The 24,834-nt window shown below is 48.4% G+C and overlaps 12 protein-coding genes across 12 annotated transcripts; 5 read left to right on the top strand and 7 right to left on the bottom strand.

Moving 5' to 3' along the window:
- Nucleotides 1-121: 121 nt before the first annotated feature.
- VC83_05508 (uncharacterized protein) lies at nt 122-1,309 on the top strand. The gene is made up of 3 exons (XM_024469129.1): nt 122-204; nt 502-632; nt 681-1,309. Exons 2-3 carry the CDS (start codon nt 575-577, stop codon nt 1,220-1,222), a joined length of 600 nt encoding a protein of 199 aa, XP_024323064.1. The 5' UTR covers nt 122-204; nt 502-574; the 3' UTR covers nt 1,223-1,309.
- Nucleotides 1,310-3,515, bottom strand: VC83_05507 (uncharacterized protein). The gene is made up of 3 exons (XM_024469128.1): nt 3,212-3,515; nt 3,076-3,154; nt 1,310-3,026 (listed from the first exon to the last, which is right to left on the bottom strand). Exons 1-3 carry the CDS (start codon nt 3,485-3,487, stop codon nt 1,342-1,344), a joined length of 2,040 nt encoding a protein of 679 aa, XP_024323069.1. The 5' UTR covers nt 3,488-3,515; the 3' UTR covers nt 1,310-1,341.
- A 123-nt stretch (nt 3,516-3,638) lies between these two features.
- VC83_05506 (uncharacterized protein) lies at nt 3,639-5,039 on the bottom strand. Its single transcript, XM_024469127.1, has 3 exons — nt 4,902-5,039; nt 4,587-4,833; nt 3,639-4,531 (listed from the first exon to the last, which is right to left on the bottom strand). The coding sequence occupies exons 1-3, from the start codon at nt 4,909-4,911 to the stop codon at nt 3,733-3,735; spliced, it is 1,056 nt and encodes a 351-aa protein (XP_024323129.1). The 5' UTR covers nt 4,912-5,039; the 3' UTR covers nt 3,639-3,732.
- Nucleotides 5,040-5,206: 167 nt separating this feature from the next.
- On the top strand, nt 5,207-6,363 carry VC83_05505 (uncharacterized protein; the record flags this gene model as incomplete). The annotated part of the gene is made up of 4 exons (XM_024469126.1): nt 5,207-5,221; nt 5,274-5,322; nt 5,376-6,324; nt 6,357-6,363. The coding sequence occupies 4 exons, from the start codon at nt 5,207-5,209 to the stop codon at nt 6,361-6,363; spliced, it is 1,020 nt and encodes a 339-aa protein (XP_024323070.1).
- A 20-nt stretch (nt 6,364-6,383) lies between these two features.
- On the bottom strand, nt 6,384-7,011 carry VC83_05504 (uncharacterized protein; the record flags this gene model as incomplete). The annotated part of the gene is made up of 2 exons (XM_024469125.1): nt 6,384-6,745; nt 6,801-7,011. The coding sequence occupies 2 exons, from the start codon at nt 7,009-7,011 to the stop codon at nt 6,384-6,386; spliced, it is 573 nt and encodes a 190-aa protein (XP_024323071.1).
- A 361-nt stretch (nt 7,012-7,372) lies between these two features.
- On the bottom strand, nt 7,373-10,350 carry VC83_05503 (uncharacterized protein; the record flags this gene model as incomplete). Its single annotated transcript, XM_024469124.1, has 4 exons — nt 7,373-9,358; nt 9,492-9,738; nt 9,790-9,892; nt 9,956-10,350. The coding sequence occupies 4 exons, from the start codon at nt 10,348-10,350 to the stop codon at nt 7,479-7,481; spliced, it is 2,625 nt and encodes an 874-aa protein (XP_024323065.1). The 3' UTR covers nt 7,373-7,478.
- Nucleotides 10,351-12,357: 2,007 nt separating this feature from the next.
- Nucleotides 12,358-13,204, top strand: HSP10 (10 kDa heat shock protein). The gene is made up of 3 exons (XM_024469123.1): nt 12,358-12,452; nt 12,621-12,848; nt 12,990-13,204. Exons 1-3 carry the CDS (start codon nt 12,450-12,452, stop codon nt 13,071-13,073), a joined length of 315 nt encoding a protein of 104 aa, XP_024323066.1. The 5' UTR covers nt 12,358-12,449; the 3' UTR covers nt 13,074-13,204.
- Nucleotides 13,205-14,344: 1,140 nt separating this feature from the next.
- HRK1 (serine/threonine protein kinase) lies at nt 14,345-16,652 on the bottom strand. The gene is made up of 3 exons (XM_024469122.1): nt 16,524-16,652; nt 16,084-16,386; nt 14,345-15,986 (listed from the first exon to the last, which is right to left on the bottom strand). Exons 2-3 carry the CDS (start codon nt 16,324-16,326, stop codon nt 14,580-14,582), a joined length of 1,650 nt encoding a protein of 549 aa, XP_024323067.1. The 5' UTR covers nt 16,327-16,386; nt 16,524-16,652; the 3' UTR covers nt 14,345-14,579.
- Nucleotides 16,653-16,877: 225 nt separating this feature from the next.
- On the bottom strand, nt 16,878-18,294 carry VC83_05500 (uncharacterized protein; the record flags this gene model as incomplete). The annotated part of the gene is made up of 4 exons (XM_024469121.1): nt 17,950-18,294; nt 17,544-17,872; nt 17,380-17,458; nt 16,878-17,120 (listed from the first exon to the last, which is right to left on the bottom strand). The coding sequence occupies exons 1-4, from the start codon at nt 18,076-18,078 to the stop codon at nt 16,878-16,880; spliced, it is 780 nt and encodes a 259-aa protein (XP_024323068.1). The 5' UTR covers nt 18,079-18,294.
- SVF1 (Putative cell survival pathways protein) lies at nt 18,279-20,107 on the top strand. Its single transcript, XM_024469120.1, has 4 exons — nt 18,279-18,595; nt 18,677-18,892; nt 18,963-19,764; nt 19,839-20,107. The coding sequence occupies exons 1-4, from the start codon at nt 18,573-18,575 to the stop codon at nt 19,941-19,943; spliced, it is 1,146 nt and encodes a 381-aa protein (XP_024323117.1). The 5' UTR covers nt 18,279-18,572; the 3' UTR covers nt 19,944-20,107.
- A 122-nt stretch (nt 20,108-20,229) lies between these two features.
- VC83_05498 (uncharacterized protein) lies at nt 20,230-21,344 on the top strand (the record flags this gene model as incomplete). The annotated part of the gene is made up of 7 exons (XM_024469119.1): nt 20,230-20,256; nt 20,307-20,372; nt 20,464-20,586; nt 20,636-20,750; nt 20,798-20,970; nt 21,062-21,092; nt 21,142-21,344. 7 exons carry the CDS (start codon nt 20,230-20,232, stop codon nt 21,342-21,344), a joined length of 738 nt encoding a protein of 245 aa, XP_024323118.1.
- A 135-nt stretch (nt 21,345-21,479) lies between these two features.
- Nucleotides 21,480-24,690, bottom strand: VC83_05497 (uncharacterized protein). The gene is made up of 14 exons (XM_024469118.1): nt 24,415-24,690; nt 24,195-24,368; nt 23,947-24,146; nt 23,805-23,901; nt 23,563-23,758; nt 23,294-23,515; nt 23,042-23,247; nt 22,818-22,995; nt 22,599-22,775; nt 22,335-22,550; nt 22,083-22,287; nt 21,914-22,035; nt 21,754-21,865; nt 21,480-21,703 (listed from the first exon to the last, which is right to left on the bottom strand). The coding sequence occupies exons 1-14, from the start codon at nt 24,547-24,549 to the stop codon at nt 21,514-21,516; spliced, it is 2,430 nt and encodes an 809-aa protein (XP_024323125.1). The 5' UTR covers nt 24,550-24,690; the 3' UTR covers nt 21,480-21,513.
- Nucleotides 24,691-24,834: the final 144 nt, after the last annotated feature.

Below are 24,834 nucleotides of genomic sequence, written 5' to 3'. Positions count from 1 at the left end.
ACCTCTTTGTGCCTGGAGCTTGGCTTGTCCACACTGCGACTGCGGCCGCTAGTGCAACCACCACCCCCTGCACGTACTTTTCCACTTTGGTAGCCTCGCGACGACATGACAGACTTGGAAATTTCAATATATTAAGAACGAGTCCTAGAGCAACACCAACCAGGCACCTATACAGACTGGACATACTGCGGGATTACGTGTGTTGTAAGTTGTGAAATTTTATTCTCTCAAGCCGTGACGGCGGTGCTGAGCCCGCATATCAATCTCCTGTCAATCTCTATGAGCAGGCGTTGAGATATTGCCTTGTTCTGTGGCATTTTGGAGATATCTTGCATTTTCTACTTCGTTTTGCTCATGGGATTGCCACTTTCATATGGGATTACTGGGGTCGTGTGGCGGACCCCATGTACATGACAGTGCGGGATTCACATAGTGCTTGAGCCTGTCAGCAACCTGGATGCCGTTTTATTCTACTTGGACATAGCTAATACGCCTCATCAGAAGCATACCCAAGCTGTCAGCTTATACCACCCAAACGCGTGAAAATATTCTCTATTTCCCCCAAATCGCCACCATGCCACCCTCAGCCATCCCGCCAAGGGGGGATACCACCGGAACCTCACAACTACCCCGTAAGCGCCACCCTTCAGATCCAACCAACCCATTCTAACTCTGCCCAGTCTCGCGGGTAAAGCGGCTCATAGCCCTCGACCCCGATATCGCCGCCTGCTCTAACCCCGCCGCCTTCCTGATCGCCCTGGCCACAGAATCCTTCATCCAGCACCTCTCTACCTCCGCCCACAGCGTCGTCCGCTCGGAGCGCAAACCCCGCAAGAACATCCAGTACCGCGATCTCGCCGCGGCAGTTGCGCGTATGGACACGCTCGAGTTTCTCTCCGATGTTGTCCCGCGAACAGTGACGTTCAAGGAGGTGAAGGCCAAGAAGGCGCGCGAGGGCAAGGAGAATGGCGAGGTGGGATTGGATGCTGGGCAGACTACGTTGGTGGCCAAGGGATTTGAAGCCGTGGTTGCGAAGACGCAGAATGGACGGGGAGAGTCTGTGCAGGTGGACGGCACTGAGGATGCGGATGACGAGGATGCGGATGCGGATCCGGAGAGGCAGTTGCAGATGGAGAGTCAGGACGCCAGGACGAGTTTCGGGAGCGAGCCTAGGCAGAAGAAGGGGGGGACGGATGGAGATGGGGATGTGGAGATGAGCTAGGTGAGAGTGTTCTTGGGTGAATGGCGTAATAGGATGGATGCATTAGATAGATGTGTGACAGCGGCTTAATGTATCATGAAAGGATGTTTGTGTTAGTTCACATTAACTCGAACTTATAATTACGGTGCTGAAATAGGTCCCATGAGCAGAGCCTGCACTTCCTCACCTTTGCCAACTTTGTCACCGATTGGCAAACATAGCAGTGCATTCGCACTTTTCAAACTCCCAACCATCGAGCTCCTTTGCGCCCCGGTACTTGTTGCCACCAGTTTCCCGTTTCTCCCAACACTTACCACCGCACGGTGATATTCTTTCCTCTGCTTATCCAGCCTGATCTCGTGTCCGAGTAGCACTGGTACCGAAGGTAAGCCGGCCGGCTGCACTCCACTCGCAAAATGCAAGCTAGGAAGCACGAAGAGGTGAAATGCCACGACAGCGCTCGCGGGGTTTCCAGGGAGGGAAAATACCAGCTTCTTGACGGGAGCACCATTGTTAGATTTTACTGGCACTGTAGCAAATGTCGACGGCTTTCCCGGCTTCATAGCTACGCGCCCGAAATGTATTGTCCCAGCGAGCTGCCGCTCGATAGTAGGCTTGAGCAGATCTAGCTCGCCCATTGAGACACCACCTGAGGTGATAATAACATCCACTTGTCGTAGTGCCGCGCGAAGAGTTTCCTCGAGCGATCCGGGGGTATCACTTGCAATTCCGAGGTCTCGGGCTTCAAAACCCCAGCTTCTGACTGCAGCCATGATGGTAGGGCGGTTGCAATCCCTCACTTCTCCCAGACGAAGGTGTCCAGGGCGATCGTGCTGCACTATTTCGTCTCCTGTAGAAAGAACGCCAACAACAGGGCGGCGATAAACCTTGACCTCAGTTCTACCAACAGAAACCAATAACCCTAGCTCGCCACCCGTGGCAGATATCTGGTCACCTTTACGGAGAATAACAGACCCTGACTGGATATCACTGCCAACTTCACGGATATTCTCACCAGATTTGACGTCTGTGGCCAAGATCTCAACTTCCTTCTCTTCTGTACCATCTTCAGAAGTCGATTTGAGGACTGTGTCTTCAACCATAATAACCGACGTTGCCCCTGGAGGAAGAGGCGCGCCGGTGGTGATACGAGTTATTTGCCCCTTCAACAGTGGCTTGATCTCCCCCGGTGCGGCATGCGAGATAGATGCAACAGGGAACACACCAGCGGAACTCTCTCCTCCTTCGGGGACAATGACAGCGTAGCCATCAACGATGCTTGCCCTAAACGCAGGCACTGCCTCAGTAGCGGTGACATCTTCCGCAAGAACAAAGCCGACAAGCAATCCATCCACTTTGGCGGATATTATTTGAGGGGCTGGAGTCTCATTTTTGATTAGTTCCAAGGCATGGCTAACTTCAAGCGTCGGATACGGTGATGACCGGTGTCGTCGTGACGGGCCGGCCGCGGGGTCGTTAGATTGAGGATTATCCGTTTCTCTTGTGTGGCGAACTGGCATTGCGTGCCCATGGCCATGATTATAGCAGTGGCTATGACCGTGTGTGTGCGAGTGGTCGTGACCGTGACCATAGCCGTGATGGCCAGCGTGAGATCCGCTAGAGCTTATTCCAGCCTCCGATTCCAGCTTTTTGATGCCTCCAGCATGTAGAGATCTGGAGTCCGCCCCTGCTGCTTGCAAGCATGCATGAGGTAGGAGCTTTAATATGCACTGGAGATTCTCCTTGGCGCCCTTTGGCGAGCCTGGGAGGGTGATAATGATGCTCTTGTTGCGGACACCAGCAACAGGGCGTGACATGAGTGCAACTGTATTACGTGTTAGAATGGAAATACTTTAAAATCTGGGAATACAAACATGGTGTTATGGCGGCTGAAGATGAGAGCATTCCATATACGAGGCCTGGAGCCTGGCGATGTAATAGTGGTGAGACAGCCTGTCACGTAAATAAGCCAGCATCCGATATAATCAGTCACGTTAACCTTCAACATACTTCTGGGGTATTGTCAGCGACAGCAAAGCCAGTTCCTCCGGTAGTAATTATGACATTGACCGGATTATCCTGGCCCGCCCAATGCTTGATAGCTTCCTGTATGTCCTCGACTACATCGCCAACGATCTTGGTCTCCACAACATCCCACTCCCATTGACCGTCCGCTTCTTGCCTAAAGACATCTTTGAGGATATCGCAGGATTTATCAGTAGAATGATCCTCTACAGCTGTGGTAGAGACTATAAGTATTGCCGCTCTCAGCGTGTTTTGTGACATCGTGTTGGGGTTGTGATGCTAATTCCTATGAACGGATGTTGTGGTGGGGGAAACGTGGGGAAAGTTGGGGTCAATGTGTCGGCGCGATAGGCGGGGGGTGGTACCGACGATCAGTGTGACGACCAAACGTTCACATCAACAGCTTCAAACTCTCCTTAATGATTATTGATTTTTTCAATATGCTCATAGTATCCATTGCGCCTTGCTAATATGACAGATAATTTTACATTACCCCGTAATATCTATTATTTTTGCCCCTTTCCCTTCGCCTCGTTCTCACCCAATTTTCTGATGAACACCTTCACCAGACCATCCGGGTTGAAGTCCTTTCCATCTTCAAAGCCAGGGGATACACCAATAGCGAGGTATTTCCCGTCGGTGCTAAAAGACAGCGCTGCCACACTTGTAGCATACTTCTGATATTGCCTGATCCTCCTCTTCGCAACGGCATCCCACAGCGCAACAACGCCATCTCCGCCACCACTAGCAAACGTACCGTGGATAGGGTTAAATGTCAATGCGTTGACGGGATACACAATATCCGAACCATCGCCGGAGGAGTCAGGTTGACGGTGGCACTTGAAAGCGTACTTCCTAGCTTGTGACGAATCAGACGGGTCGAACCACTCCACGGCAACACGCCCCTCGATCGATGATGTTGCGTAACCAGCATCGTTTGGCATGCAAGCCACTGCTCTTGTCATGAATTTCAAAGAACTCTCCCTCTTTTGCCACGGCTCGACCTCGCTTTTGCCATCGGTTGCTTGTGACGAGAGTAATGCTGTGGATTTCAGGTCGTAGATATTTACCAGACGTGATGCCATAGCAACGACAAGGCGGGTCGGAGATAGTGAAAGTGAGAATGGCTTTGCGGGAAGCGGAATTGTGGTTGGTCCTTTCGAAGGGTCGGAGAGGAAGTGGAGGTGGAGGGTGCTATCCCATGACGAGGAGATGAGGAGTGAATGTTCTTTACTGTATACCACGCGGTTGGCGGGTGCTTCGTGGGTGCTGAGGACAGTTTGTTCGCCGGTACTTAAATCGATCCTAAAGCCAACATTAGAATGAATTATCCTCCAGTATTGGTTGTGAATTTACGTACCGCTTCACCTGCCAATCCATACCTGCCGTGAAGGCCTCATCGTCCCCCGCGCCAAAACAGGTATCCAGCACCGGAGCACGATGCTCATATTTGTTCACCAAGGTTCCAGCATTTTCTCCGTCTTGAACTTCGTATAAATGGAGGTATTTATCCCAGGACGAGACGAGTAGGCGGTTAGGAGAGTCGGGCGCAAACTTGACGGCGGAGATAACATCTGCGGGAGGCGTGGGAATCTCGAACTGAGTTGCTGTTATAATGTTAGGTTTGTGTCACTCAGAATTCATAATCTGGCTCAAAGGCCACGAGGAGTTTTACCTAGAGACATCTTGTAGTTGAGATGTGAGGTGTGTTGTTCTACTGGCGAGCGTGTTGATAAATGTTTGGTTTAGATAAGGTCGCGGTGGATGGAGCTTAGATTTGGATTCTGCTGCACTATCGCTTACCGCCTTAGACCCCTCCAGACCACAGGATGACGATTCAGAACAATTTCAAACCAAGAACGTGAACATACAAACATATGTGAATTTTGCAATACGATATTCTAAAGTCACCGCAGATCCTTTGAATAATACCCAGATCAAAATCAAACAAATCAGGGGCTTGCCTGATCGAAGCCCAACATGCCGTTCGCACAGGTAGGTTTCCTCAGGTCAAGGCTGATACGATCAACTGTTAACATTTCTACAGCTTGTTGTAGGCACAGCTGGTGCTGGCAAATCTACATACTGTGATGGCAGTAAGTATAGATCAGAACATTTTGGTATTCTCAAAGCTAATCACCTCAAAAAGTGCAGCAATTCATGTCTGCCATCGGGCGCAAATGTTCAGTCGTTAACCTCGACCCCGCCAACGAGCACACGAACTACACAGCAGCTCTCGACGTGCGCGAAATAGTCCGTCTCGAAGATATAATGCGCGACGACGAGTTAGGTCCCAACGGCGGTATACTTTATGCTATGGAGGAATTAGAACACAACGTCGAGTGGCTCGAGGAGGGTCTCAGGGGCTTAGGGGAGGACTATGTAATTTTTGACTGCCCGGGGCAGGCGGAGCTGTTCACACATCACTCATCATTACGAAATATATTCTTCCACATACAGAAGATGGGATACAGGATGGTTGTTATGAACCTTACGGATTCCTATTGCCTCACCCTACCGTCACTATACATCTCGAATCTCATCCTCAGTCTGCGCGCCATGCTGCAGATGGATTTGCCACACCTCAACGTCCTCACCAAGATCGATAAGCTTTCCACATACGACCCATTACCCTTCAACCTCGACTTTTACACCGAAGTCCAAGACCTGAGCTACCTCCTACCACACCTCGAAGCCGAGTCATCCGTAATGAAGGGTTCTAAATTCGCAGGCCTGAACTCGGCAATCGTCGACCTTGTCGAGAGCTTCGGATTGGTAGGATACGAAACATTGGCGGTGGAGGATAAGCGTAGCATGATGCACCTCCTACAAATGATTGATCGAGCAGGCGGATACGTCTTTGGTGGAGCAGAGGGCGCAAACGATACGGTATGGCAAGTTGCCATGCGCGAGGGCTTGACGACTATGGATATAAAAGACGTCCAGGAGCGCTGGGTAAATGCGAAAGACGAGTTTGACAAGAGGGATAGGAAGGAGCAAGAAGCGCAGGATGAAGCTGAGAGGGCGAAAGCCGAGGCTGCCCAGAAGCTCGAGGCGCATATGGAAGGCGATGAGGCTGATGAGGACTTTGGCCACATGTCGTTATCTCCCGGTGGTAGTGGGATTAAAGTTGTTAGAAATAATAAATGATGTCGCATCAACCGTCTTCATCGCTGTTGCAATCCACAGGGTCGTCGTCACTCGCATCAAGCATAAGAACTTCCGAGTCGACAGCTACCGGCCTATTATCTTTCGGCTTCCCAAGGATGCTCTCTAACGTGGCTGCGCTCTGATCTCCAAGCTCCCGCTTCGCTCTGAGCATCATTTCTCGTGCGCGGCGAATAGCTTCTTCCTCAGCCTTACGGATTGTGCCGCTGACTCTGACAACACGGTATACGCATTTCTTGCCATCCTTGACCGGAACCATATTCATCATCGACAGTGCTGCCCAAGCAATTCTGTAATGCGCCCTTGTAACTCGTATAATAAACGTCGAGGTGGCAGGCGACAAATATTTAACTGGTGGGCGTTAGAATATGCGCATGAGTCTATGCAACTAGAGGGCCAATCTCACCCATCAAACTCCCTGCTATCGCCCCGGAGCCATAATCTCCGAATAGTTCGAGTACTGCTTCTCTAATTGCTTTTATGAGAAGCTGCGGCGTGAGGTCGTCGGTCGTGGGCTGGTTGAAGGCGACAACGTCGGGCACTTTCGACGATGGTAAGGCTGTGGCCTCGGGATATAGAATGTTTACCAAGAGGTATCTATTCTTTAACCTGACCATGTTACTTGAAAGGTTAGATCGTCAACCCTATATCTTCGTGACAGGTTCTACTGAGAGATGTTGTGGATGTTGTCTGGAAAGCCAATTGTGCTCCACCAAGAAGTTTATTCTTAGCGCGCTGTCAGCCTTGCAGATCCACGTTCGTCAGCAAGGGTCAGGGTAAGTTAGTTCGCCGAATATAGCTCTGTAGCTATTTGATTTAACTCTTCTGAGAAATAACTTTGAAATATGCAATTGACTCTTTATATGTCAAGGTGATATATTAAAGCTAAATAATTTGGGGTAAAAGAAATAGAGCTATAACTTAGTGATTCTAGCTAATTTAAAACTATCGTAATTCTGAGGTAAGCTGATAGCAATCCGTTTGATAAAAAATAGGAAGACAGCAATTGCACATTTACAATGCCACCCATAATCTAGCCATATGGCTCCAAAAATCCTGCAGCAAATCCACAAATATCCCGCCTTTAAATATTCTTCAATGGCAGCCTGAACGGCAGCAAAGGATTCCTACGCCTTTCTCCTGCAGTCCCAAATCCGATACTGATATGCCTTGTCAACGCCCTCAAGCTTGTGGTCCTCTCATCCTGGCTCCCTATAAACGACGCAACCTTTTGTGCAGGCACCGAATTGCTAAAAATATTTCCATCGGCATTCCAATCCTGTCCTTCTTTCTCGAAATATTGTGATCCCAACGGCATTGATTTCGACCGCATTGGCGGCACCGTTGGCTTATATAGTGGCTGTTTAAAATTCTGGGATGCCGCGGAGAAGTAATTTGGAACATCTGCCACCATGTACTGCCTAGACTGGTGGCCGTGATGCGTCACCCTCGAGGCCTGCGAATCCGTCATGGACTGCGAGAAAAAGGAGCGAGGCGGCCAATCAACATTACCAAGTTCAATGGAAGGTTCTCTGTAGTATCTCTCAGAATGAGGCATAGGGGTGGTGGGCTGTGTTGGATTCCAATCCATTTGGCTTTCATTGAGTCTCATTTGGCTTTGGTTCAGTCTTATATTGTTGACGGTTTTCTGCCTTGGCACTCTGGAAGATGGAGATGCAAAAATATCCTCATCGGCCTCAATGCTATGGCGGGCGATATTTGGCCGCCGCGGCGCCCAAGGGCAGCTCGGACTCAAATTTAACCTTTCATCATCATAGTTCTCTCCCCATAAATGCACCGCATCTGATACTTGATATCTTCTAGAGACCATACTGGCAGTATCATCAAGAATCATCTCATCATCCAGCATCTCAGTTTCAACTTCACCACCACTTGAAGAGTCCGATGCCTCTGTTGGAATCCATCTGCGGATAGGAGTGGAAGGCAATGTATCGTTTAAGGAATTGCGGTCATGGCGCGGCGAGGATGGCTCGCTGGTGTGTTCATCTGCACTAGAGCCAACCTCACTACCACTTTCTGATGCGTGACTATCTGACCCTTCGCTATGGGTGTCATAATCATCTTCATCCTTGCGGTCCTCGTCAGACTCATTGTCCGAGCTTGCTATCGATATTGGAAGTGGTGCCGAAACCATAGAGAGTTGTTGGCGAATGACTTCCACGTCTTCATTAAACGTTACGCGGCGTTTCAATTTTGTGGCTTTCGGCGAAGTTTCTAACTGCAGCGAATCCGAAAAATTACTATCATTATCAGATTCCTCAGATTGTGGGCTAGGATCCATATCCATATTGACGTCCTCTGTAATCGACGGGGCCTTGTAGCCAGCGATGTTTTCCGGGTTGGCATCAGACATCTGGTCTGCCGGCTTGGTATGCCATACATTTGGCTGACTAAGAATAGATGCCCCTTGTTTGGCACAGCTGGTGCTGTTTTGATATTCTTTCCGGCTATGGCTTGAGTCATCTGCAAGATTTTCCCACCCAAATCGAATGCCGACTCTCTCTTTAAAGTTCCAACTTCCTTCTTGTACGGAGGGCTTATCGCCAAAGGTTCTTGATTGAACCAGTGGAAGCTGGCATGAGTACCCCTTTGACCGTCTCAAGACACCTGGTCTAGGCAATCGACGTGGCCGAGATGTCGCTTTTGTGCGCCCGATGGGTTGAGATTCTTCACCTACGAAACCGTCACAAAAGTCAAGTCGGGTTGGTATCGGCTTGGGACAATCCGGAGATTCTGAGACGCGGGTTGTAAGCGTTAGATTTTTGAAATGGATCCTAGAAGACATCATCTTTGTGTCTGGATAAGTCTTCTTTCGTTTTTTCCGCGGCATTTGGGGGCTGATTTCTGGAAATCGCTTTTGGCGTATGCTGAGCAGAGGAGCCTTTGGGACTATCTGTTGGGTGTCTATTATGGAGCTGTCATCATCGGACAAAACATCTCCAGCTATAATAAGTCATGTTAGAATGTGAATATGCTGGATATGGTGTTCGAACAAAAAATAGCTGAGTGTTGCTTGGGCAAATATTTGGGGTTGATATTAAAAACGCCATTGGATGAGTACGGATCCATTGCTTACACACTGAATTGCTCTTTTGCACAGCCCTTTCTTCTGTCAGTTGTAGCTGATCAAAAGTACGGCATATTCGTTCCGAAGCAGTATTTTCAGCTATTTCCTCCTGAATGGTCTCCAAAGTATCATCTTGTGCCAATGTTTTAGAAGCAGTTCGAATAGGTCGTTTTAGCCTTTTCTTCGAAGGGCCTGGCAAAGTTTGATCCGCATCTGTTACACTGGGGCTCCCACTGATAACTGATGATTCATCCTGCTGACTTGGAGAAAGCTTCCGAATACGTGTATTTGAGTCGAGGCAACTCACTCCGATTGACTGAGCTGTTGCATGTCCAGACTCACCGCTGTCGCTCAGGGTTATATCGGCATCAGCATAGAGAGAGCCTGACTCCTCCGCCAACGAACCATTGCTGATTGTTGGATTCAGCAAGGATGTTGAGAAATCGGAAGTAATATGATAGGAAACATCTTACCTGTCATACCCAGATTCATCGCCGAGAACAAACGGGGTATTATATTCTCTATGTTCAACTGATGCAACGGAAGCAATAAATGGCTGTAATGGTGGCGTAATAGAAGATTTTTCGGATGGAATAATTCCAACGGCCGTCTTATTTCGTTCGCTGGTTGGGGTTGGTATTTGTGAAGCCCGTAAAGTAGATCTAGACTCGGCTTCTGGAACCGGTTTCTGGAAGTTGATCGCTGCTTCACTTGGTATCAAATCCTGTCGCTTGTTTGCTTCGCCCAAGTTCAGGTTTATTTGGGCCACAGGATCTTTTCCAGGAGGCTCAGAGTCTGGGCCCTCGATGTGGTTAAATCCGCAGGTATGTGGAGCATTGCGAGGATAGCCAGTCGCTCCAGCTCTCATCTCACGAGTTTGAAATGGATTATCAAGGCCAGAAAGAATCTGACAATTGGAACGAGGCCCTTGAAAGCGAGCAGGGCTGGGTGTTCTTGCCAAACTGTAAAGAAATTGTTTACACGAAAGAGTAGTCGCTACTCGGGGAGGGAGGATAGGATTAAGACCCTGAAAAGGAGAGGTCAGGTTACCAGCCATGGCAAGAGAATATGAGGCATCACAATCCCAACGGCAACTCAAAAAGAAACAAAACACAATGAGAAGAAATGAAAACAAACAGAAAAAAAACAGATGACAGTACTTATATCCGGCAGCTTTGCTTGGCCTGATGACAAGCAGCCGAAGGTTGATTTCACTTGGAAGTTGTGACCCGAAGGTCGTTGCCATTTGGGTTTGCTTACTTAAGCTAGGTCAAGAAAGGAGGCGAAACCAACCCTCTTCCTATTTCTACATACCCCTCACATACTCCTCTCTCCTTGGGTGTCCGAAAAAACAGTTTGGCATTGATATCGATGAAAGAAAGCATGACGAGCAAGGGTGACCAGATGATATGTTCTCAGAATCTGTGTATCGAGATATCCAGACGACTACATTGAAACTGAGACCTTTTGGATCACTCACAGCATGGGATCGGATTGACATGATATAGAGCTTGCGATGCAGCGACATCAGCTGTTCAAGATTACACTGGTGCACATCATTTATAGTCACGGTCATTGAGTAAGGTCTGCGGTTGTTAACAGCAAACAAGATTCATGTCTTCACGGATCTTTGAGTCAGGGGCCATTCAAAGGTAAATGATTCACTACACCTTTTCTTAAGTATGCTTCAAGTTTTCCTTTGCATTGTATGATACTTCTACATCAAACCTGCTCTCAAACCCTACCACATGCGAGCTTTGTGTCTATCATCTTAACGTATCGAGATGCATTTATTCACGGTCATTTTGCCCTTGGCTATCCGGGTTGCTGTGGTCCATGCCGTCCCTCCCGGCTTGCTCACCAAATATGCATATCAAAGAGATGTTGATCACGATGCTTCATTAACTGCCAGTACTGTCAGAGCGGCTCCAACCGCGGGCATTCACAACAGAGATTTGACTCCTGGTAAGTTATATATGGTTTTACATGATAGGAATACAAGCTGACAAGTCTCAGATGTTGCCGGAAACACTACTGGCCATCACATTCCCCTGATGCCGCCCTTGGATCTACCATGTGTTACGATAACAGTAACTCATACAACTACCAAAACCGTACCTCTCACGGCGAGCCTGGATTCCACAACTACAAAAACGCTACACCAAACGAAAACCACCACGTTATTCACCAAAGTGGTTGCCACTGGACATTCAAACGCCACACGCCCCAAGAATCCCTCGCTCAATGGCACAGCGCCTTACAACACTCTGCCAAAGGGCCTGAAAACTGACAACAAATGTGGAGCTAAAGTAGGGCAGACCTGCATTAGTAATTCAAAAGGCCGTTGCTGCTCTATGTATGGATACTGTGGAGATGCTGATGTTCACTGTGGTGCTGGATGCCAGAGCGGGTTTGGTATCTGTGGAGATGAAGGACTTGTGGTCGACGATCCGACAGCGAGGTAATTGCTGGTGGCGCAACATATCCAACTCTAAAAATCTGTGCTTCTGGTGGAGAAGGAGACTATAGTCACAGCATGGTGGAAGTTGATGGAGGATGAGGGCTTGAGAGTTGAGTTCTCACTTTGACCGTGGAATTCCGAGGAGACGTTGTTTGAATGTGCGGAATTTGAATCATGATCGCTATAAAACTTCAGAGCTTCATATGTACCTAAACAGCCTGGACTTCACAAGTATTGAACCTCCAATTCATAGAAAAATAAATCAATTGTTCCCAAACCCCTTACCTCCACCAAATAAACCCCCAAATCACCTGACCCAACTCAGGGGCGTCACGTGCCACTATCGGCCCAACTCACTAGCGCGCGACGCTCGGTCCCAGAAACATTTCGAAGTTTTGAGAAAGTCAGTCGTCGCAAATCAACACAATTCATCCACACGCTACCATTACCATATAACTCTAATTCTTTCAATTCGATTCCTAGAATCACCAGCTTAAACCGCCAATATGGTATGTTCGCTCTTCAATCCCTCCACTCCAATCCCGCAGCACAAGAGTCAGCCGACGCGATCCGCATGAACTTCTTACACACCTCCCTCTCCCGTCCCTCCTCCCTCCTCCCTCCCTCCCCTCCCCCTTCCCCCTCTCTCCAGCAAGCAACCGACTAACCCCTCCCAGTCCACAGCCCTCAAATCCATCAAATCCCTCGCCCCCCTCCTGGACCGCGTCCTCGTCCAGCGCATCAAGGCCCAGACCCAAACCGCCGGCGGCATCTTCCTGCCCGAGTCGTCGGTCAAGGAGCTCAATGAGGCGCGTGTGCTTGCTGTTGGCCCGGGAGGACTGGATAAGGAGGGAAAGACTGTGAAGCCGAGTGTTAAGGCGGGGGATAAGGTTTTGATTCCTCAGGTATGTGATGATTTTAATTCGTTCCGGGGAGATGGGGAGATAAGGGGAAAGAGGGGATGATGGGGAGAAGAGAGGGGAGGAGGTGGGGAGGGAGAGAAGGGGAAGAGATGATGGAATGAGGACAAGGCTAACGGATTGCAGTACGGTGGATCCCCAGTCAAGGTCGGAGAGGAGGAATACGCCCTCTTCCGCGATTACGAGCTCCTCGCCAAGATCAACGAGTAAATCGACTCAACCACACCACTAACACTCTACCATGAGTGGCACCACGAAGACGAATTGGGGGAGATTGTAGGATATTATACATGTACCAAAAATGCTAGCATGCGATGAGGCGCGAACGGGGCAGGCAGGGGGGTTGGGGGGGAGGGGGCCCGAGGAGGGTTGCACTTTTTTGGGGGAGGGAGGGGATAAGAAGGATGTGAGGGGTATAATAGCTAGGCATTGAATCCTTGATATCCCGGCTCATATATGGGTTTTGTTGTGGGGTCTTCTACGTGACGGTATGTGGTATGGTGATGGCGGTACGGTACAGTGAGGATTAACGTGAGAAGGGGGTTGGGACTGAGATGTCGTTCTCATGCCAGACATGCTTTGAGTATGGCCGTATTGAATGTGATGAGACCAGTCAGCCAACACATTCTTAAAAGCCATGCATTCATTAACGTGTAATTCTTTATCTACTATAGCATTTACCAAACACGTTACAAAAATGTCATCCCATGCTCGCTATAAACATCCATCATCACCCCCAGACCAGATACACCTCATCCCTCCTCCAGCCATAATATCAACCCCCCCATTCCGCCGCCCCCCCATACCATCAATACAACCCCCCCCAAACCCCCTGCCCTGACTATATGAAAAAGTAAAAGAAAAAACCTCGATATCCTCGCAAAAGCCCCAGAAATATACTCTACATTTTGTCCCCTAACCACACCCATATCCAACCAACCTATTCCCTATTTAGTCCCATTATCCCATCTATAAACAACGAATGACACGTTCGCAAGTGCCCGTCCATCTATCCAAAACCCACCCAAACCTCTAATCCCCCCCAGCGGCCCCTCTATCCAAAGCTCACACAAAGACGTCACACCCCCTACTTCGAAGGCGCAGCCGGCGCACTCGGCGGCTCCAACGTATGCGTATGGCTCGTCGCGTTAATCACATGCCCACTCGCCGCATCCTGCCTACAAATGACCGTCCCACCAATCCACGGATCCTCCAGCACCTCCGCCATCGCCGCCCTCTTCCTCGGATCAATCTCCAGCATGCGTCCGATGATATGTCTCGTCTCCCTCGGCAACAACCTCAACAACCTCCACGGCCCCTTAATAACCTCCGACTTCTTCTCAACCGCCGACGCCGGTTTCGTAGTCGGCGTCTCCACCACCGCCGCCGCACCAGCCGGTTTCGTAGTCGGCGCCTCCACCACCGCCGCCGCAACAGCCGCCGCGGCCTTCCCATCCAGCGTCCGTGACGCGGCCACGATGCGCGCGATCTCGGTTTCGGACTTGGATTTCGAGCTTACGTCCGGGCGGGGCTCGGTGCCTTCGGAGGGCGCGGACGCGAAGAGGCGGTACGAGTTGTCGGTCATGCGGGGCATTTTCCAGGGGAAGCGGCGGAGGGACATGCAGCAGAAGATGATGGCCAGGGACCAGATGTCGGCGGGTTGGGGGTCGTATTTGCGCTCGTCGTAGACTTCGGGGGCGAGGTAGGGGTCGGAGCCTACGATGCCTGGGGGGGTGGGTTATGTTTTTGTTGTGGACATGGAGGGGGAAAGGTTGGGGGGAGAGGAGGCTTACCTGTAGCTAATACGATTTCCGTCTCAAAGGGGTATTTGAACATACTCGCGCTTCCGAAATCAATGATCTTCATGATCCCAAAATCGTTAACGACGACGTTATCGAGCTTAAGATCGCGATGAGCAAGACCCATACTGTGGATAAACGTGACACCACTCAAGATCTGTAAGAACGAGCACGAAACCTCCTCGCGCGACATCTTGCCCGTCATGACGATGGCGAAGAGATCATAAGGCGCATACTCCATCACCTCGTACCATTTCCCCTTTTCCCTAATGATATCAAGCGTCTCGATGATATTACCATGGTGTAGCGTAGACCCGATACAGAACTCCGCCGTGACTTTCTTCGTATACTCCTTCTCCGTCTCATACGCGTGGCGTGCACGGAACTCCTTAACTGCAAAAGTTGTCGCATCCGAACTCCGCTTCATCAATCGAACAGATCCGCCCGCACCAGCACCGAGCACCTTGCCGAACTTGCCGTACTTGGAAGTCAGGCCGTGGTCTTCGCCGAAAGGTAGCTGTTGGAGTGATTTCTGGCTTGTTGGGGTTTTGGTGCCGGATTTTATGGAGGTGCTCGGAGATGCGTTACGCTTCGACTTGTGGTGTCCGCCAATCTTTAGGAAGCGCTTTAATTCGGACATCGAGCCTCGGGCGGGGAGGGCGTCGTCGTTCAGTCGCGCGATACTGGGATCCTTCTTCGATGAGAAGCTCTTCCTATCCGAGCGCAGGTCTGCTGAGCTGCGACATGATCGTGGCAGAGTCGTCGTGGAAGAAGACGGCGAGGTTCGGTGTCTGCTGTTCAAGCCGCTGAACACAAATCGAGGCTCAATGGTATCGAGGTTCTTGGACTGTGGGGGTCGTTTGTTAGATGCATAAGGGTCGTCCGGCTCTCCCGCGGGTGTGAACGGTCTGCTATAACCCCTCCGACTCGGGCTCTGTTCGCGGGACTGCGGAATAGATTGTGAATATTCACTACGCTCTCTCGTTTCACTTGACTGGCGAGACGGCCCAATGGCGAATGCGCTTTTCCGATATCCGGTGACGGAATCTGCCACGCTTGGCTGTGTTAATGGTGTCTGCCCCGATGAACCTGGCCTCGAAGAGTTGTATGGTGAGATCTGAGGTGCGGTAGTAGTTGGGTCAATTTCTGCTCCGACTCTCTGCAAGTTGACACCCTTCCCAGTCGCCTCTCTAGATCCGCTCACTGCTGGGGTAAGTGGTGGAGTCTGCATTGTCCCCGAACGTGAATGTAAGGACGGGCGACCTGATGCGGATGACTGAGATGGATGCCGACTCGACTCCTGAAAGCTTTCGGCCGACGGTACCTGTGGAGAACGTATGTCAGTATTTGACTATTGTACTATGAATCTGACGATGTCATATGCCTTGATTGTGGAAAGGTCATGCATGGAGTCCACGCACTCTTGAAGCCGGTAACGAGACAGGCTCGAAATTGAAATGGCTCATCCGCCTCGACTGAAGGTGTGTCCCACTCAAAGAATCCGACAAATCTTTTAACTGTCCCCGAGATCCAGAAACATTCAGCTCGCCCGTTCTCGAAGTCGTACTCGTCTCGTCAAGCTGCACCGGTTCAATCTCCTGGCTGCTCGAGGCAAACCGCACGGCCGGAGGCTCCGGGACCGATCTTTGGGCGCCAGAACCCATTGCGAAGTCCCCTGCTGGAGGTATCGACGGGGAATTGATTTAGGGGGGGGGGTATATTATCTAATATAGGTAAGCAAGTCTGGTATAAACCAATGGTTGTATGGAAGGTGTCAGGTGAAAAAAAAGGAAAGATGATGATGGGCTAGCCTCGCACTCATGGATAAAGTGCATCATCACCAAGCCGGGAACACACTTACCAAGGGAGTTGTACAAAGCCGCTAAAAAGCTCTTGCATAGCAGAGAGAGGGTGAGCAAGGCCGACCAAGCCAAAAAAGCGAGGGTTTGATGGGGATGGCGGCGTTCTGAGTGTGTTGTTTGGGTTGGTGGTGGCGGTTGGTGGGGGAGGGGAAGAAGCAGCCAGGGAGGGTTGATGCGAGGCGCCGAATATCCAGATTCAAGTGGGGCAGGGTTTTTTTAACGTGGGTTGGGGGGGTGGTGGAGGGATTTGGAGGCGTCGGATGTAGAGGGAAGTACATCATAGGGGGTCATAAGGGTGAAAAAAGAGGAGAAGTACCTTGAGGTACCTATACTGTTTAGTTATTCTAGAGGTTCTAGAGTACAACAAGGAGAAGAGTGTACTCGTTGTCGTTGTCGTTGTCGTCGTTGTCGTCGTTGTCGTTGTCGTTGTTGTCGTTGTTGTCGTTGTCGTCGTTGTCGTTGTCGTTGTTGTCGTTGTTGTCGTTGTCGTTGTTGTCGTTGTTGTCGTCGTCGTTGTCGTCGTCGTTGTCGTCGTTGTCGTTGTCGTTGTCGTCGTCGTTGTCGTCGTCGTTGTCGTCGTCGTTGTCGTTGTCCTTCTACTGCGTTGTTTACCCTCCCTTCGGATCACCAGCCAGAGTCGCATCAATTGTGATTGTGAGCGTGGATGCAATGGATGCAATAGATGCAATAGATGCAATAGATGCAATGGATCCATTGCATCCAAGGGAAAGCTTGTTCGTGGGGCGCCGGACGGTTTCACGCAAAGAAACAGCACGTCCACACCGAATAAGTGAACATTGGGGTGTTCTAACCTTCCTTTCCAACTCTTCTATCGACACAATATCAATATCTCACCAAAGCCCTTCTGGCCAGACCTCCCTCCTTGGTAGTATACAATCCCCGAGTATCAGACAACCCATCCCATCCGGCCACCCTGCTAAACATCAAACGCCCTATCAAAACACGACCTCCCTACCCTCTCTCCTCCCCCTCTCCCTCTACCACCGCCCCTCTCTCACGGCACAACCGTAACCCCAATACTCTTCGCCTGCGCAATAACCGTCCTACACATCCCCTCCATCCCCAACCCACTCAGCCTCAACTCTGACTGCTTAATCTTCGCAATCTCATAGATATGCTTCAGCGTCACGGTCCCCACGCTCTCCTTCCCCGGGTTCATGGCGCCCTTGAGCTGCGATTTGCGGATCGGCGCGCCGGCCGCGGTGAGGAGGAGGTACGAGGTCGTGGGCGTGCGCAGCTCGAAGTGGAAGGAGCGGTCGGGGCGGACGGTGACGCGGGTGGGGATGGGGACGCCGATGGTCATGTGGGCGGTTCTTGCGTTGAATTCCTATGGAAGACGTAAGTAGGATATCTCTAGGGGGGAGAATCGTCTAGCTGGAGTTCGGTTTGAGCGATTGAACTGACCTTGCAAAAATCCATCGACTTCACACCCTTACTACCCAGCGCCGGACCGACAGGAGGACTCGGAGTCGCCTGTCCAGCTCCGACAATGAGCTTCACCACCACATCTGTTGCTGAGCGTGTTTTGGACATGGTTGATGGGAAAGATTGGCCGGCGTTGTGAGGAGCGTGTTGGGTTCGATATAGTGCAATGGCTTCAAATTCGTTCGAGATTCGGCACGGAGAGTTCCCGCGCCGCTTAGCTGTTTTGGGGTTGGTGCGTGGGTGTCAACAGGGGGGTCTGAGGATTTGGGGGAGGGATATCATTGATCGAGAAACGCCATACGCGGATAGGATAGGATTGTGAACTATTTGAAGGAAAGAGCATATAAAAGGGACTGGTTGAAATGGGATTATATATTCCCTCACATCACGTGCTAGGAGCCTGTCGACTCGACTCGTAACAGGAGTAACTACCGCCCGGAAGGTGGAAGGTGGAAGGTGGGGGGAAACGCACGCCGCCCAAATAGCTATCGAAAAAGGGATCGCATTATAATCCCAACCCAACCCACCACAATCCCTAAGAAGAAACAAAACCTCACCCCTATTGAAAAAAACGTACTAAAGCTACCGAAAATCCCGTCAAGATGATGAACTGGGCGAAACAAGCGTATGTCCTGACCCCCCCCCGCTCCCCGCACACCGCCATCGAGAGAGAACAATATCTGACCACCGCCTTTTTCCCACACAGGCTGGCCAACGTGGCCGGCACCCAAGAGCCCATCTATGGCCCCTCCGCCATTCGGTCGGTCTCCGAACAAGCTGCGACAGTTCCTTACACCGAGCTCACGCGCGAAGACCTCAAATGGGTGAACATGGACTCGACGTCCGTCGAGACGCAGGTTTTCTACCTGACGGCGGATAGCGGACACATTGCGTTCGTGCAGGTCATTCACAGCAATGTTGCGTACGTACATGACTCTATACCCTGGCCTGTGGTGACGAGCCCTTTGACTAACCGCTCGGTGTGCGTATAGTGGTATCCGACGAACGAGCCAGTTTAATACCAAGATCTTCTATCCCGACGGCGCCAAGCCGATTCTCTGGGCCTCTGACCCGCTCAGCGACGTCGATTTCAGCGACGATGGAGTGAACTACTACGCCGAGAACCTGGCTGTGGAGTTGTCCGAGGACGGGAAGACGTACACGATCAAGTCGATGACGAACAAGACTGCCATCGTCAACATCACCATGACCCAGACGGCCCCTGGCTTCCAGGCTGGGAAGGACGGGACCACGCTGTTTGGCACGGACCTGGAGAACCCATGGGGCAAGATGAGACATGTGTTCTGGCCGCGGAACAAGGTTGAGGGCACGATCGTGACAGGTGATGGGCCGATTGATTTTAAGGGCAAGGGAATGTTTGTGTATGCGCTGCAGGGCATGAAGCCACATCACGCGGCGGGGAAGTGGAATTTTGTCGACTTCCATGGCGACAAGTTCACGGCGGTCATGATGGAGTATACGACCCCTGCGTCGTACGGGTCGACGATTGTGAATGTTGGGGCTATTGTTAAGGATGGGGAGGTTATCATGGCGAGTTCGCCGAATAAGGCGACCCATGTCACCACAAAGAGCGACTCTGATAACGACTGGCCTGAGCCGGCTACGGTTAAGTATGAATGGAGCGGTAAGACTAAGGACGGTAAGACTGTCGAGGCGGTTCTGGAGACTGCGCTGGGGGGCAGGCTCGATAGGATTGATGTCATGGCCGAAGTCCCAGGGTTCGTCAAGACGATTGTTGCCAACACCGCTGGCACAAAGCCATATATCTACCAGGTGTGTACTCATTTCACATCTCTGCGGATTTTATCAAGGACGTTTGGAAAACTAACATACATTGCGATTTTTAGTACTCCCCAACCGCCGCCCCCAGCTTGAAGCTGAAGATTGGCGAGGAGGAGGAGGTTGTTGAGACGGGTAAGCTCTTTGCAGAGGCCACCTTCATCACGGCATAAGTTTGAATCATCACTCAATATCGTTCCGTCCGTCGTTTTGGCCTCGGAGATTGGCGTTTGTAAACTGGAGGTAAGCACACTCGTTGGGCAAATTGGAGATAATGGGAATTATTGCATGTATGTTAGATAGCACTTAATAGAGTCTAGAATTGACTTGAAGTATACGTAAGGATGTGTTACACTGTTCATATAGTATATTTTGTATTCGTTTATGGAAATACACTGGCCCTGGGGTTTATCAAAGAAGTGGTTGCACAGCACCAACTCCACCACCTCCGCCACCACGATGGCGCCCATCAAGCTTGACGATAATGTATGAATACATTACCAATGGATTGATAATTCTACTAACAACCACAACAGGCGGCCTATAAGGCCTACAAACTCCTTACTGAACGCCCACTCGGAATGAAGCCTTTTCCCCAAGATGTAAGTTCAATTCCAGTTCAATTCCAGTTCAACTTCACTTTCAACTTCACGCTGAGATTAATACATTACTAATACATTATTAATGCATTAGGACGATGGCCTCCTTATTGTTGGATCCGGAGAGCTCTTTTGTCGCAAGGAGGTCATGACAGAACAAGAAAGATATGATGCTGAGCTTTTGGGCGACCCTACATTCCGCCTGTGTGAATTCAAGGTGTGTGAAGTTTCTAATATATTATTAATACATTGCTAATGTATTATAGAACCGTTACAGCCACACTGGGAATTTGAGAGCTCACCTCACGGGCTCCCACAAGGCAAAACTTGCTGAAGTCCGCAAAGGCACCAATAGTGCTCACCATGTCCGCGAGTCTGCCAGTAAGTACTATAATTCATTTCTAATACATTACTAATGCATTATATAGGGTTCTTTGAAGCGACCATGAGAATGCACAACCTCCATGTCAAAGCCAATGAAGAAGGCAAAGCTCTATCTGACTATGGTGATGACGATGCCACCAACACTCCACAGAAGGAGAAACCTCGCCCTCGTGTGGCCCCTCGTCGCCCATTTTACCCTGTAAAGAAGGACGGTAGTGTAAGTTATTCAAATACATTGATAATACATTACTAATGCATTATTAAGGCACATAAGGTTCAGATGCGTACTTTCTACCATCACTCGCAAGTGCAATGGATGCAAGAAGGCCAAAGAGAAAAGTAAGTTCTATATTCAATGTATCTCTAATCTATTACTAATGCATTACAGCCTGTCCACCTACCAAGCCAACTGATGCCTGTGACGTCTGGAACTTTTTCACAGATGACGAGATGGAGGAGGAAGAGGAAGAGGAAGAGGAAGAAGTGATAGTTTCCAGCCCTCTTTCTGCTGCACAGACTATCTCAGATGGTGAGGATGAGGATGATGAGGATGATGAGGACGACGAGGATGGAGATGATGAGGAAAGCTAGTAAATGGTTTCCTAATGTATTCGGAATGCATTAGGAATGTATTATTGATCCTAATGATCAGTGCTACTTCAAGTAACTTCGCGAAGAGTTATCAATTGCTTCCCTTAATGGGATTATAGGAGGAATGGAGAATGGATATGCAATGCATTTACAATCTATTCATAATGTATTATAGATCAGCTCTACCTCGAGCAGCTTCGCGAAGATTTATCAATTCTAACTCAAGTTTCTCATTCTCAAGTTCCATTCGCCGTACCCGTGCTGTTTCAGCTTGAAGTTCAAGTCGTGATTGCTCGATTGAAATCTCTTGAGCTTGTGAGGCAGAAGTAATTGACGCAACACGCCGAAGGGTTCCTCCCCTATAATACATTAACAATACACTCCTAATACATTACTATAGATTATATACCTTTGTGATCGTGGCCTTGATCTTGATTGTGACCGTGATCCGGAAGATGAGGCACTTGAAATAACACTTATACCATCATTATAATCAGTCTCATGGCGTTGTCGTTTTCGACCTAAATGCATTAGCAATATATTAGGTAGGGGGGAAACATCAATCATACGGTGTCGAGATTCTTGAAGTGCATATCGAGACGATAAGCTACTTGATCGCCAAGAGTGGTTTACACCATGAGTAACCTTCCCTAAATATTGCTTTAGGTCTGTCTCGTCAAGTATTTGGCCCCTATAATAGATTAATAATGCATTGCTAATCTATCATCCAAGACTTACATTTGAATTGCCTTTAATATTGACAGTTGCTTTCCAAGTGATGTGCTTTTCCAGTGCGTTTTCTCGACAGCATTTGTATGCCGACGGATCTGAAAAAATAATTCATTGTCCATTAACGAACAAGAAGCATTTAACCCAGAAGCAATACAAAGTTGCTTCTTATGTATTGCCCAAAATCGAATCTGCTCTGTAGATTGTTTGTCGCCTGTATAATATATTAGTAATGCATTATTAATATATTACAATACTTACTTATAATTAAATTGCAGAGTTCAAAATATTCCTCTCGGGTCGACACATATAATAGTTGCTCCATTTGCTGCCGTAAGAAGTTGCCAGAAAAGGCTGTTCCAACAGCTTTTAAGATGCCTCTCTTAAAATGGATTGTACAATATATAATAACATGTTGTACATGCCATTGCCAGGGGCGATGGTGGTCGTCAATATCTGATAGATATCGTCCAAGGCCTTAATGTATTAGCAATAGATTTATAATGCATTAGACGTGTTTCATACCAGACATTTGTTTTGAGTCCATGTCCATTACAACAGCCCCAAACCCAGATTGGTGTAGATGCTTCCATTGAATTCGTTGGCCTGTTTCTTTGGCTATTGCATTAAACACAGTGTGGAATAGCTGAGTATACATCTCCGTTGATTCTTGGTTAACAAAAATACGAACAAACGTCACCACTAATACATTAGTAATGCATTATAAATGAATTAGAGTCTTACCTTTATTTAACTCTGGTAGAAATGCAGCAAATACAACCTCGTTAATCTCAGAAGCTTTAATCCTCTTAAAGGTCATGTCAATCTCAAACGAGTCCCTTTTTAATAACACTTTAGCTGCCTCTGTATAGAAGCACACTGCCATAAATTTCTCTTCGTTCAGAATTAAATTTTTAATGTACTATAATGTATTAGTAATGCATTATGAGTGTATTAGTGAAACATACGCTATTTGGCTTGTTTTTGTGAGATACATCCCACTCGTGTTGAACACCAATAAGGTGTTGGCCGTAAGGGTAGTTAAGCAACTGTTGCTTTCGCAAAATAAAGCTGATTTTGTCAAGGTTAATTAAGCTCTTATGCACGTCACTCAAGCTTTTGCCGTTCCAGTGTTCATAGAAGGACTGTAATGCAGGGTTCTTTAGCAACGTCCCTATAATGCATTAGCAATAGATTTATAATGAATTGCGCATACATACTTGTTGTTAATGAGGGATCATTGATTTTCTTAATGACAGTTAATAAACTATCAACAAGCTGTTGTGGTGTTCGTGATGGTGGAGGTGGAGGATGACAATGGACACCATGTGATGTCCAAATAATATAAGGACAGTCGATTAAATTATATGGTTGAAAAAGCCGGAATTGAACGTTGCAATTTGTATGGATTAACTTGCCACGGCCTTGGATATGCTCGACCCCTATTAATCGTTAATAATGTATTTGTAATATATTAGGAAGTACAAACCACAATGTTTCCTTCGGGTAGAATTCTGTTCGATAACTGCACATAACTCATCAGATGCAGTTATAGTTCCATTTAGCCTTTCTTGTATAAATGGGAGTTCTGAATAAAGTGTTGCTGGGATAGGTCGGAAGAAGTGGTAGTTTGCTGGTGTCGAATGCGGACACTGAATAGAATATTGGTGCATATTTGAAATCGTCTAATATATTAATAATATATTCTTATAACTTTAGGTCTTTACTTACTACATTTTCTGAGGCGACAAGTTGAAAGCTACATGAGTCTTCTTGGTTCTGACAAGCTCTCCTACTCATAAACAGGTGGAAGATAGAAAGAACAAAACTGAATTTTGTTAATACATTATCAATACATTAAAAATATTCATACCTATTTGCTCGTAGCTGAATAATCTTCTTCCAATCGTCATCACAGAGCTTTGTGTGGTGCATTTCTTGTAACTGTGGGTGGAGATATTCACAATGCGTTATACCTGTGCAAATATAAGTCATCCTTTTACAATAAGCATTGTTAAGAACACTGCAGTGCGTTGGCTTTGGTGGCTGAAGTCGTTTATGGCAATATTGGACCTATAATGCATTAATAATGCATTAAGAACACATTACCGAAGAACACACATTATTACACATAGCATCAACTGCTTCTGGTGTCATTGAGGAAGTATTGATGATATAGGCGACCCCATTTTCGGATGTTTCGGGGTATTCTGGTAAATCTGTTGTATAGTTTACCTTCATTACCCGGGTTGCTTTGTCGCTAACATCGCTTGAAATAACTGTGGTTGTTTCGATCTTAATGCATTAGTAATGCATTAAGTATATATTAGGCGGCTCTTACCTTCTCCTCCTCTTCTTCTTCTTCAGTGACAAGTCGTTCTTCCCGATATCTTTCATCCTCAAATTGAAGACTACTATCAATACTAACAGTATCAGACCATGGGTCTAGTTGAGGTAGCGAAATTATCTCATCCATTGTGAATAATGCATTAGCAATGAATTACTACTGTTGTTGTTGCCATGCCCTACAGGTTTTACGTTGGTAGGAAATTAGGGCCCTATTATATTATTATATACCGTTTTTCGCCCTACCTGACCATATCATGTGATGCTACGCGAGCTTAGCTGACCAACGTGCAAGGTTTAGTCATAAAATGGAGCATTTTCGGGTCAGCCGAGCTAACCCCTGATGGTCTGCTCACCTGTGTAAAACAAAGACCTGCCTGAGGCTGAAACCCACCGTCATTCATATCCAACAATC

This window comes from Pseudogymnoascus destructans (genome assembly GCF_001641265.1).
Source record: "Pseudogymnoascus destructans isolate 20631-21 unplaced genomic scaffold scaffold_14, whole genome shotgun sequence".
Classification (NCBI taxonomy): domain Eukaryota; kingdom Fungi; phylum Ascomycota; class Leotiomycetes; order Thelebolales; family Thelebolaceae; genus Pseudogymnoascus; species Pseudogymnoascus destructans.
This window is presented reverse-complemented; position numbering and strand designations above follow the sequence as displayed.

Excerpts from the sequence above, each read along its gene's own strand:
- VC83_05508 (XM_024469129.1), top strand. The coding sequence starts at position 575 with ATGCCACCCTCAGCCATCCCGCCAAGGGGGGATACCACCGGAACCTCA. Across the intron at positions 633-680 it reads CGGAACCTCACAACTACCCC|TCTCGCGGGTAAAGCGGCTC; the intron begins GTAAGCGCCACC and ends AACTCTGCCCAG.
- VC83_05507 (XM_024469128.1), bottom strand. The coding sequence starts at position 3,487 with ATGTCACAAAACACGCTGAGAGCGGCAATACTTATAGTCTCTACCACA. Across the intron at positions 3,155-3,211 it reads TCGCTGACAATACCCCAGAA|GCTGTCTCACCACTATTACA; the intron begins GTATGTTGAAGG and ends TTTACGTGACAG. Across the intron at positions 3,027-3,075 it reads TTCAGCCGCCATAACACCAT|TTGCACTCATGTCACGCCCT; the intron begins GTTTGTATTCCC and ends CACGTAATACAG.
- HRK1 (XM_024469122.1), bottom strand. The coding sequence starts at position 16,326 with ATGGGTTCTGGCGCCCAAAGATCGGTCCCGGAGCCTCCGGCCGTGCGG. Across the intron at positions 15,987-16,083 it reads TCTCGTTACCGGCTTCAAGA|GTACCGTCGGCCGAAAGCTT; the intron begins GTGCGTGGACTC and ends CGTTCTCCACAG.
- HSP10 (XM_024469123.1), top strand. Across the intron at positions 12,849-12,989 it reads ATAAGGTTTTGATTCCTCAG|TACGGTGGATCCCCAGTCAA; the intron begins GTATGTGATGAT and ends AACGGATTGCAG.
- VC83_05506 (XM_024469127.1), bottom strand. Across the intron at positions 4,532-4,586 it reads ATGGATTGGCAGGTGAAGCG|GATCGATTTAAGTACCGGCG; the intron begins GTACGTAAATTC and ends TGTTGGCTTTAG.
- VC83_05497 (XM_024469118.1), bottom strand. The coding sequence starts at position 24,549 with ATGGATGAGATAATTTCGCTACCTCAACTAGACCCATGGTCTGATACT. Across the intron at positions 23,902-23,946 it reads ATTCAGCTACGAGCAAATAG|TTTTGTTCTTTCTATCTTCC; the intron begins GTATGAATATTT and ends AACAAAATTCAG. Across the intron at positions 22,551-22,598 it reads GGACTCAAAACAAATGTCTG|GCCTTGGACGATATCTATCA; the intron begins GTATGAAACACG and ends TAATACATTAAG.
- SVF1 (XM_024469120.1), top strand. The coding sequence starts at position 18,573 with ATGATGAACTGGGCGAAACAAGC. Across the intron at positions 18,596-18,676 it reads ATGAACTGGGCGAAACAAGC|GCTGGCCAACGTGGCCGGCA; the intron begins GTATGTCCTGAC and ends TTTCCCACACAG. Across the intron at positions 19,765-19,838 it reads CAAAGCCATATATCTACCAG|TACTCCCCAACCGCCGCCCC; the intron begins GTGTGTACTCAT and ends TGCGATTTTTAG.